Source organism: Cynocephalus volans, chromosome 11, assembly GCF_027409185.1.
Source record: "Cynocephalus volans isolate mCynVol1 chromosome 11, mCynVol1.pri, whole genome shotgun sequence".
In the NCBI taxonomy this organism is placed as follows: domain Eukaryota; kingdom Metazoa; phylum Chordata; class Mammalia; order Dermoptera; family Cynocephalidae; genus Cynocephalus; species Cynocephalus volans.
The window spans coordinates 77164432-77176480 of NC_084470.1; the positions used below are offsets into that span (position 1 = coordinate 77164432).

At 36.7% G+C, this 12049-nt stretch overlaps 1 protein-coding gene across 1 annotated transcript in view; it reads right to left on the reverse strand.

Annotated features, from left to right (window-relative positions):
• Positions 1-6769: 6769 nt before the first annotated feature.
• TAFA4 (TAFA chemokine like family member 4) overlaps positions 6770-12049 on the reverse strand; it is a 114683-nt gene continuing 109403 nt past the window's right edge. Inside the window, exon 4 of the mRNA XM_063113411.1 lies at positions 6770-6918. Within this exon, the coding sequence (XP_062969481.1) occupies positions 6770-6918 (149 nt within the window). The remainder of the gene's footprint in view (positions 6919-12049) is intronic.

Consider the following 12049-nt stretch of genomic DNA (forward strand, 5'->3'; position numbering starts at 1 on the left):
ATACAAAAAATCAAGAAAGTACACCACCAAAAGTTAATAAATCTCATACTCTAGATCCTATAGAACAAGAAGCCCTTGAAATAACTGACAAGGAATTTCCAGTGATAATTCTAAGGAAACTGAATGAGATACAAGAAAACTCAGCTAGACATCATGATGAAATGAGGAAAAGTATACAGGATCTGAAAGAGGAAATATACAAGGAAATCAATGTCCTGAAAAAAAATGTAGCAGAACTTGCTGAACTGAAGAAGTTATTCAGCGAAATAAAAAACACAACGGAGAGTTTAACCAGCAGGCTTGTCGAAGTTGAAGAGAGAACCTCTGAACTTGAAGATGGGCTGTTTGAAATAACACAAGCAGACAAAAAGAAAGAAAAAAGAATCAAGGACATGGAAGAAAATCTGAGAGAGATATCAGACAACCTCAAGCGCTCAAATATCCGAGTCATGGGTATTCCAGAAGGGGAGGAAAATGGAGATTCCATTGAAAACATATTCAACAAAATAGTGGCAGAAAACTTCCCAGGTATAGGAAAAATCACAGATCTTCAGATCCAGGAAGCTCAACGATCTCCAAACGTATTCAACCCAAAAAGGCCTTCTCCAAGACATGTCATAGTCAAATTGGCAAAACTCAGAGACAAAGAGAGAATCTTAAAAGCTGCAAGAGAGAAGCGTCAAATCACCTATAAGGGAGCCCCAATCAGGTTAACATCAGACTTTTCATCACAAACCCTAAAAGCTAGAAAGGAATGGGATGATATTTTCAAAATACTAAAAGACAAAGATTGCCAGCCAAGAATACTCTACCCTGCAAGGCTATCCTTCCGAAATGAGGGGCAAATAGTATATTTCTCAGACAAACAAAAACTGCGGGAGTTCACTACCGCAAGACCACCCTTACAAGAAATCCTCAAGGGAGTACTGGGTTTGGTTCCTGAAAAATAACTACCACTGCCATAAAAACCTAAGAAAAATCTAAACCCGCTAGTACAATAAAAATGGCATTCATGAAGAGAAAACAAGCTAACAAAAACACTATCTACAACCTAAGGAACCAACAAACAAAGAAACCAAACAGTAAATCAGAAAGCAAGGAACAAAAGACACCTAAGACAACCAAACAACCAATAAAATGCTAGGAATAAATCAGCACCTTTCAATAACAACTCTTAATGTAAAAGGCTTAAATTCCCCAGTTAAAAGACACAGACTGGCTGACTGGATCAAAAAGCAGGACCCAACTATATGCTGCCTACAAGAGACCCACCTCACCCATAAAGATTCACACAGACTAAGAGTGAAAGGATGGAAAAAGATTTACCATGCAAACAGAAAAGAAAAACGAGCTGGAGTAGCTATTCTTATATCTGACAAAATAGACTTTAAACTAAAAACCATAAAAAGAGACAATGAGGGACACTACTTAATGATAAAAGGACTGATCCATCAAGAAGACATAACAATCATAAATATGTATGCACCCAATGTTGGAGCAGCCAGATTTATAAAACAAACTCTATTAGACCTAAAGAAGGAAATAGACACTAATACCATAATAGCAGGGGACCTGAACACTCCACTGTCAATATTAGACAGATCATCTAGGCAAAGAATCAGTAGAGAAATACAAGATCTAAACAAGACTCTAGACCAATTGGAATTGGCAGATATCTACAGAACATTCCACCCAACAACCTCAGAATATTCATTCTTCTCATCAGCACATGGATCATTTTCCAGGATAGATCACATATTAGGTCACAAATCAAGTCTCAATAAATTCAAAAAAATTGGAATTATCCCATGTATCTTCTCAGACCACAATGGATTAAAACTAGAAATTAATAACAAACAAAACTCTGGAAACTATACAAACACATGGAAATTAAACAGCATTCTACTTAATGACATATGGGTCCAAGAAGAAATCAAGCAGGAAATCAAAAAGTTTATTGAAACTAATGAAAACAATGATACATCATACCAAAACCTGTGGGATACTGCAAAAGCAGTATTGAGGGGAAAATTTATTGCATTAAATGCTCACTTCAGAAGAATGGAAAGATGGCAAGTGAACAACCTAACACTTCACCTTAAAGAACTAGAAAAACAAGAACAATCCAATCCTAAAGTTAGCAGACGGAAAGAAATCATTAAGATCAGAGCAGAACTGAATGAAATTGAAAACCAAAAAACAATTCAAAAGATCAACGAATCAAAAAGTTGGTTTTTTGAAAAGATAAATAAAATAGACAAACCATTAGCATGGCTAACAAAAAAAAGAAGAGAGAAGACTCAAATAACAAAAATTAGAAATGAAAAAGGCGATATTACAACTGATTCATCTGAAATACAAGGAATCATTCGAGACTACTATAAACAACTATACGCCAACAAATTTGAAAATCTGGAGGAAATGGATAAATTTCTGGACACACACAAGCTCCCAAAACTGAACCGTGAAGACGTAGAAAATTTGAACAGACCAATAACAATAAAGGAGATTGAAGCTGTTATCAGAAGGCTCCCAACAAAGAAAAGCCCAGGACCAGATGGATTCACAGCAGAATTTTACCAAACATTCAGAGAGGAATTGACACCGATTCTTTACAAACTATTCCAAAAGATTGAAACGGACGCAAATCTCCCAAACTCATTCTATGAAGCAAACATCATCCTGATACCAAAACCAGGTAAAGATATAACCAAAAAAGAAAACTACAGGCCGATATCCTTGATGAATATAGATGCAAAAATCCTCACTAAAATACTAGCAAACAGAATACAGCAACACATACGAAAAATTATTCATCACGATCAAGTGGGATTCATCCCAGGGATGCAAGGTTGGTTCAACATACGCAAATCAATAAATGTGATACACCATATTAATAAACTCAAACACAAGGACCATATGATCATCTCTATAGATGCTGAAAAAGCATTTGATAAAGTTCAGCACTCATTCATGACAAAGACCCTCTATAAGTTAGGTATAGAGGGAAAGTATCTCAACATAATTAAAGCCATATATGACAAACCCACTGCCAATATCATCCTGAATGGGGAAAAGCTGAAAGCTTTTCCTTTAAGAACAGGCACTAGACAAGGATGCCCACTCTCACCACTCCTATTCAACATAGTGTTGGAAGTACTAGCCAGAGCAATCAGAGAAGAGAAGGAAATAAAGGGCATCCAGATTGGAAAAGAGGAAGTCAAACTGTCCCTGTTTGCAGATGACATGATCCTATATATCGAACAGCCTAAAACCTCTACAAAAAAACTGTTGGAATTGATAAATGATTTCAGCACAGTAGCAGGATACAAAATCAACACACAAAAATCAGTAGCATTTCTTTTCTCCAATAGTGAACATGCAGAAGGAGAAATCAAGAAAGCTTGCCCATTTACAATAGCCACCAAAAAAATAAAATACTTAGGAATTGAGTTAACCAAGGAGGTGAAAAATCTCTATAATGAGAACTACAAACCACTGCTGAGAGAAATTAGAGAGGATACAAGAAGATGGAAAGATATTCCATGCTCTTGGATTGGAAGAATCAACATAGTGAAAATGTCCATACTACCCAAAGTGATATACAAATTCAATGCAATCCCCATCAAAATTCCAAAGACATTTTTCTCAGAAATGGAAAAAACTATTCAGACATTTATATGGAACAATAAAAGACCACGAATAGCCAAAGCAATGCTCAGCAAAAAAAATAAAGCTGGAGGCATAACACTACCTGACTTTAATCTATACTACAAAGCTATAATAACCAAAACAGTATGGTACTGGCATAAAAACAGACACACTGACCAATGGAATAGAATAGAGAATCCAGAAATCAACCCACACACTTACTTCCATCTGATCTTTGACAAAGGCACCAAGCCTATTCACTGGGGAAGGGACTGCCTCTTCAGCAAGTGGTGCTGGGATAACTGGATATCCATATGCAGGAGAATGAAACTAGATCCATACCTCTCACCGTATACTAAAATCAACTCAAAATGGATTAAGGATTTAAATATACACCCTGAGACAATAAAACTTCTTAAAGAAAACATAGGAGAAACACTTCAGGAAATAGGACTGGGCACAGACTTCATGAATACGACCCCAAAAGCACGGGCAACCAAAGGAAAAATAAACAAATGGGATTATATCAAACTAAAAAGCTTCTGCACAGCAAAAGAAACAATTAAAAGAGTTAAAAGACAACCAACAGAGTGGGAGAAAATATTTGCAAAATATACATCTGACAAAGGATTAATATCCAGAATATATAAGGTACTCAAACAACTTTACAAGAAGAAAACAAGCAACCTAATTAAAAAATGGGCAAAAGAGCTAAGTAGGCATTTCTCTAAGGAAGATATCCAAATGGCCAACAGACATATGAAAAAATGCTCAACATCACTCAGCATCCGGGAAATGCAAATCAAAACCACATTGAGATACCATCTAACCCCAGTTAGGATGGCTAAAATCCAAAAGACTATTAACGATAAATGCTGGCGAGGCTGTGGAGAAAAAGGAACTCTCATACATTGTTGGTGGGACTGCAAAATGGTGCAGCCTCTATGGAAAATGGTATGGAGGTTCCTTAAACAATTGCAAATAGATCTACCATACGACCCAGCCATCCCTCTGTTGGGAATATACCCAGAGGAATGGAAATCATCAAGTCGAAGGTATACCTGTTCCCCAATGTTCATCGCAGCACTCTTTACAATAGCCAAGAGTTGGAACCAGCCCAAATGCCCATCATCAGATGAGTGGATACGGAAAATGTGGTACATCTACACAATGGAATACTACTCAGCTATAAAAACGAATGAAATACTGCCATTTGCAACAACATGGATGGACCTTGAGAGAATTATATTAAGTGAAACAAGTCAGTCACAGAAAGAGAAATACCACATGTTCTCACTTATTGGAGGGAGCTAAAAATTAATATATAAATTCACACACACACATACACACACACACACACAAACCGGGGGGGGGGGAAGAAGATATAACAACCACAATTATTTGAAGTTGATACAACAAGCAAACAGAAAGGACATTGTTGGGGGGGAGGGGGGAGGGAGAAGGGAGGGAGGTTTTGGTGATGGGGAGCAATAATCAGGTACAATGTATATCGACAAAATAAAATTTAAAAAAAATAAAATAAAATAAAATGAAAAAAAAAAAAAGGAAAAAAAAAAAAAATGAAATACCTACATAAAATCTAAAAAAAAAAAAAAAAAAAAAAAAAAAAAAAAAAAAAAGCAGCAGAATATTCATAAAACATCATGAATGTGCCTAAGCTTAACTGAACCTTGCAAGATTTAATTCTCCTTACTGCTACATAGGTTTGGGAGAAGAAACAAAGGAGCCACCTAAATATATGTGTCAACTTCACCACAGAGTTCATATTTCTATGAACTAAAAAAGTGTCTTTTAAAAAATGAGGTTTTCTTCACATTTACATTTAAAATTTGCAAGCCTAGGACATTAACACAAAGTCTCAAGGTACAAAATAATCACAAAAACGTAAATGCCATCAGAATGAATTTTTTACTTATTATGATAGTAACAAACCTGATGAGCATCCAGTCAATCAAATTGAAACAAAACTTAGCAAACTGACATCATCTATTTTCATTCCTTCCACAAGAATAAAATCAAATAATTGTTTCTACAATAAACATTATAATATTGATTTTTTTCCCCCATAATTGTGAAAAGACAGGGATAATTAACTAACTTAGTGTAGAATGTATATTTGACATTTCTTAATATATAAAATCCATCCCATATTATTACAGTAGTATGTGTTTTAATAACATTATGCATTTAAAATCTGGGTCAGCTGCTCTTCATCTGTTCCATATGATTCTGCATGACAGCATGTGAGAATATGTGATTCTGCATGACAGCACGTGAGAATATGTGAAGACACAGCTGCAAAATCATTAAACCAAGAAAAAAAAATAACTCAGATTTTACCTACATTTAAAGAAATAAGATGGCTAACAAATAAGAAAAGAGTTAAGTTAATAATGACTCCTGTCCAAAATATTTTCATGTAATTAGCACAAACTGGATCTAAGAAATCACCCTTGATGCTTAAGTGACTTACATCATAAAAATCTCAACAAGTTTTATTTCTTTTGTGATTATGTCATGATGGAGCTTTGGTTATAAAATATTAAAATTGATACATTTCCTTAAAACCCAGCAGAACGGTGTGCTGAAGTTAATTTCTGCTAACCTAACAATGAAACTCAAAATGCAAAAAACTGTAGATTATCAAAAGCAAAAATACGAATGCACACATAATAACCCCACCCAATAAGTCTTTCTATTCTCCCAGGTTTATAAAATAAGTTTTCTTCCCTAGTAAACACAGTTCATTAATCTACATCCACAAACATGTTTTGCCAAAAGCTCTCATTATTTAGACCCTTCCAAACTACTTCAATACAACGGCTAAAGGAAAAGTTTAAAAGAGGAACAGATTGAGGACCGTTTGAAACATATATCCACATTCCTTTGTAAGAGCAGAAAGAAACTGAGGACCAAACTTTCTCTTAGCGGTGATCCATTCTGACATCTCCAATTTGTTCCTCCAGGATTTCTTGGAGGTATGTTCCTTTGGAATCCAGATAAGAGGATATCAATTGTGTGGCAGCCTGTGGTTATGATTCAACGTAATAAAATCATGAAGCAGAGAGAGCTGGAACAGTTAGGTGAATGCCACCTCTCATAGTACACATATACAAATGTGAAGTTGCTGATATCCAGTACAATTTCCTGCAAAGTGGCCAGGAAGGTAATCCACAGCAGAGAGCTCTGCCTCTTTTTGCCGCTCCAGGATCAAAGCACACCTCTCTTTCTTTGCTACCGTGTTACCTGAAACAAATTAAATAAGTGAGTATTCAACACCCTGTACCCACCAAAGATAACCCTTCCAGCTTCTGGGACCAATAAGTCCTTATCTGTGTCATTTGTGTATAGTTTATCAGTTTGTAGCTTTATCTGTAACCAACCTCACCAAATCAAATGTGTTCAAATCAAATTCTTTACATTTATTGCTTTTTGGTGGCAAAGAAAATATGCACAAAGGCTTCCATAACAGGCTATTATGCACCCTAGCTTTGTAATTGGTGAGGTTATACAAATCCCATTTGATTAGGTGTACTCATCGCCCATCAATTCAGCATGCTGAGTATGCTTTGTTAATGGCATTGAAATTTTTTCAAATGAATGCTAATTAATATCAGTGTATGTCAAGATCAGAATGTTGCCTTTGTTACTTTTTTTTAATGAAGTTAACTTTCACTTTTAAAAATAGGTTATTATAAAACGGCTGCATTTACTGGAAACATACATCCACTAAGAAGGTGGTAGTTGTATTTTTCATTATTAAACATCCAGGCTCATTACTTATGATCTAAGAAAACAGAACAGCAGTTTCTATGGTCTGACTGGTCATGTAATAAATTTAACAGGTTAGTCAATATACCAGCTCAGCTAAATAAGTAAACAACTTTCACATGTCAAACTACGAAAATATTTTCAAGGTACATTATGTTATTTGATAGCATGGTCATAATGCCTGGTCTTTATACCCAAGTAGGTATTTATTCAAACCTCAGCTTCCCTATTAACTGACATACGGTCTTAATTAATATACTCATCAAACTGCTCTTTTGTTTGTGCCAGGTATACTACAGCAAACAAAACAAAAACCTTGTCCTCATGAGGCTTATATTCTAGGGCAGGAACTGGAAAATCTTTTCTGTAAAATTTATAAAATCTAGACAGTTACTGGTTCCAGAGGGACGTAGGCTGTGTCCACACTCCTAGGTGGGCAGCTACATGTTTTAAGATATAAGAATCAAAGGTCTCTCAGGTGCTGAGACCACATGGGCCACAGTCAGAGGACCTAAGGCTGACATGACTGATATCCCCATGTCATGAGTCCCTTAGTTTAAACTCTGTAAAAATACAGAACAGTCTCCCACCTACCTCACTACAGGAAAAGAATAGGAATGATCACATTATAATGCTTCTTGAAGAGAGCCTCATTTTAGGGCTCACATTTGAACGAGGTGAAAAGTACACTTAGAAGCAATAATGGATGAAATGGCAGCTTCAAGGCTTTTAGGTAAACACAGTAGACATTTTCAGCTTAGCAGGCCATACATTCACTGTGACAACTATACCTTTATTTTATTCACAAGAGCAGCCATGGACAATAGGTAAACCAATGGGTGTTTTGTTCCAACAAAACTTTATTTATGGATACTAAAGTTTGAATATTATATAATTTTCATGTGTTATGAAATATTATTCTCCGTTGGATTTTTTTTCTACATTTAAAAATGCAAAACCTATTCTTAGTTCACAGGCCATGCAAAAACACACCAAGAGCTAGATATGGCCCATGAGCTAGTTCACTGACTCCTATTCCAGAGGAAGAGGTGGGACAAACAGGTAAATAAATACGTCAGAATGCACTACGTGCTTTGGAGAAAAGTAAAGCAGTATAATGGAGAAATGAAATAGGGGCACCAAGGGCAACTATTCTGTGTGGGATTGTCAGAGGAGACACTTGAAGGTGGTGAAGGTTGAAGGCCTGACTATCTGGGGGAAGAACTTTTCAGGCAGAGGAAGAAGTAACCACAAGGGGGCCTCAGGCCAGTGCAAGGACTTTTGACCTTTCTCTGAATGAGGTAGAAAGATGAGATAAGAAAAGTATGACCATACTGTCAACTGAAAGGGATCACTTTGGCTGAAAAATAGAGCTAGCAGGACTTGTGACAAGTAGAAAAAGGAGGAATCAAGGACAACGCCAAGGCCTTTGGCTTGAGCAACTGGACGATGGAGTTGGCCAAGTTCCGAGATGGGGTAAATTGTCTCTCTTTGCCTTAGTTTCTTCATCTGCAAAATGGAGATAATAGTGCCTGCCCCCTTCAGGTGCAGTCAAGAGTGAATGAGATATGTGAATTGAACTGCATGGCCCATAGCTAGCACTCAAGACATGGTGGCTATTGTCATGTTAGCTCTTTCTGGATCTACGTCTAGGATGTAATTTTCAAAAGCTTCTATTTAAGATAGCTCATTTCCCAGGCCAAGATCTTTTTGGACAAGATACTCTTAGATTTATTTTACTTTAAAATTATACTTCATTGATTGCATATGGAAGATTCATTGCCATTTTTTAATTTTGATGGATATAGGCTTACTAACATGCCAATATTAGCTCTACTCCTGTGTATCAGGGTACCCTGGGCATTTCAATCCCTAACTATAGGGATAAGGGATGACAAGACTTCAGGGTGAAGGAGTCATTCAGCTGGACCTTAAAAGTCAAGTGGGATTTTAGAAGGGGAAGAAGAGGACACTGGTGTGGGGAAGTATATGGCCTACATGGTGAGAGGCAGTGAAGACCCATTCAGGACGATCATCCTCTGTATTCTGTATCAGTTACCAATGGGAGTCCATTGATGGTCTCTCAGCAGTGAGGAACCCGGGCAGGGAATTTACCCTGATGGCAGAGAAAGTAGGGTATAAGCTGATTAATGGCAAGAACAGTTGAAGCTCAGTTTGATGAGTGGTTCCTTCATTCTGCCTGTTCATCACAATCACTTAGTGATATCTAACCCCCATCCCAGACTTAGTATCCAGAATATACGCAGTATAGGGCTCAAACCAGTGTGTTTTTAACAAGTTCCCATGGTGATTTTTCTGTTGCCATGATACCATAAATTACTCTGACATTAATAATGACCCATGGTGGTGGCCCAAGAGACAGAGGAAAGGAATTCAACAGAGACCATTTGAGGAAGATACTGGACAGGACTTGGTCATCTTAGACACTGATGGTGAGGGAGGTACTGAAAAGAAAACCACTGCTTCAGTTCTTAACTCCTACCTCTAAGGGTGTTCAAATAGGAAATGGCAGAAACACTTAGATACTTAAGAAAAACCTTGAAGACAAAATGAAGTAAAAGGAAAAGGTGGGAAGTTTGCAAAGGGCTGCTGAAAACAATATGCTATACTCTAAAGCAGTTTTTTAGCCTTGCCACTATTGCCATCTGGGGCCGGATAATTCTTGTTGCAGTGAACTGTCCTGTGCTTTGCAGGAGGTTTGGCGGCATCTCTGGCCTCCACCCACAAGATGCCAGTAACATTCCCCGTCCCCACATATGACAACCAAAAACGTCCCCAGACATTGCCAAATGTCTACTTGGGAGCTAAACTGCTCCCGATTGAAAAATGCTGTTCTAAAGACATAGCTCTTCAACCTTAGTAGAGGTCTTAAAAATAAGAACATGAAAAAATCTAAAATGTATCAAGATTCAACGTGATTTGCTTCTACTCACAAACAACAAAAAAGCCCTGGCAAATGCTTGTCTTTGGCGCTGAGACATTATATACTTGTTAGAAGTCTTAACACTTGACAATTCCAAATAGGAAAGAACTATCCAACCCAGAGAATGTAGCAAAACTCAGAATTAAATTAAGAAAAGGAAAATTGAGGCAGGACAGCAGAGAGAGTTCTATTTCCCACAGGAATTGTTAGCGGCACCTCTCTGGAGACCCTGAAAACTACACACGCAGAATAAACTCAATGCCAGTCTGTTATGGCTGGGAAAGATGACTGGTTAGGGAATTGTCCCTTTTCTTATTTTCATATCTTCATCAAGTCTCTTAATATCTCAAGTTGTCTGCTAACTCTTTTCATATTTGCATTTAAATGGAAAATAAAATTCTGACATGGGTGGCTTATTGCAGACCATCTGACTTTTTTAGCCTTTCTGTGTTTTGATGCTGCTGTGCATGAAATGTTTAAGGAAAATAGAAACTTTTGTTATATAGTTAATACCTCCTCTAGGGAGAACATTGCTCTGCCCTTATAGGACTGCTGTCTCACCTGTGGTATATGGTCAGCAATGATTTTAAGAAAAAGATATAGCTTCTAGGGGCACCGACCTGGCCATGGAAGCCAGTCATAGCTCCAAAAATGAATTTACTCTATGTGCATAAGATCCATAAAAGACATAAAATGTTTTATACAGTTCAAGTCACATTGACTTGGATTAATAAAGGAAACAAAGTTTTATGACTTTAAGATTATTCTCAAGTGGGATATCACTAAAAAAAAAAAAAGCAGCCCAAGCATCATGATGGCTTAAGGAACTGTATTATGTTTCTACAACTTTTCAAAGTGCTAAATGAAATGTCACTACCGTTGAGGATTTAGCTAGAGCAAACTTATATTCCCAGCACACAGAGCCAAAATGCCCCTAAAGGTTTGCTTCCTGCAAATACCCTCTCTAACTGCACATAAATAGAGAGAGAGCAAGCTGCTCTACCAAGAGAACTACTTAGATACATTCTTCTCTGGAATACAGTTCGCTTCTGCTCATGGTCTTCTATTATATTTAAATGTAAAAATCAACACAAACATAATCTTCTAAAATGTTATTCCTTAGTCTACCAGAAATACAGTGAAAGAAGATTTTTATCGCTGATGGATATAAGACCCTAACTCATTAGCAAGTCTAAGATTTTTATTTAGGAAGGACTTAGGGAAAAATGGCTAACAGGGGCTGGGGGAAGGAAAGTGTATTTATCTTAAGGCAAGGTTTGCCTAGCAAGCACACTGGGTTTACATAGTTGGATGTTTATTGGGAGTGGCTTAAAAGCTGAAAGGAATGATGGGTGTGTTAATATCCTTGCTCCACCAACAAATAACTCCATAGACTTCCACTGTCCTGGGTATAAAAAGCATATATCGGGTTATTATCCTAGTCATCTCAATATCACTAATAAGGACAAGTAAGTTGATAATCACAATTAATATTGAAAATGATCTTGATTTTGACATGATTTCAACTAGACAAAATAAAATAATTAACTGGCTTACTATTCTATTGATGATTTGAGGTATGAGAATATCAGCTAAAGTTTTCATTTAATTTATAACATAAAATCTTATTTTATGATATTTTGTTTTAGATTTAGTACCTTT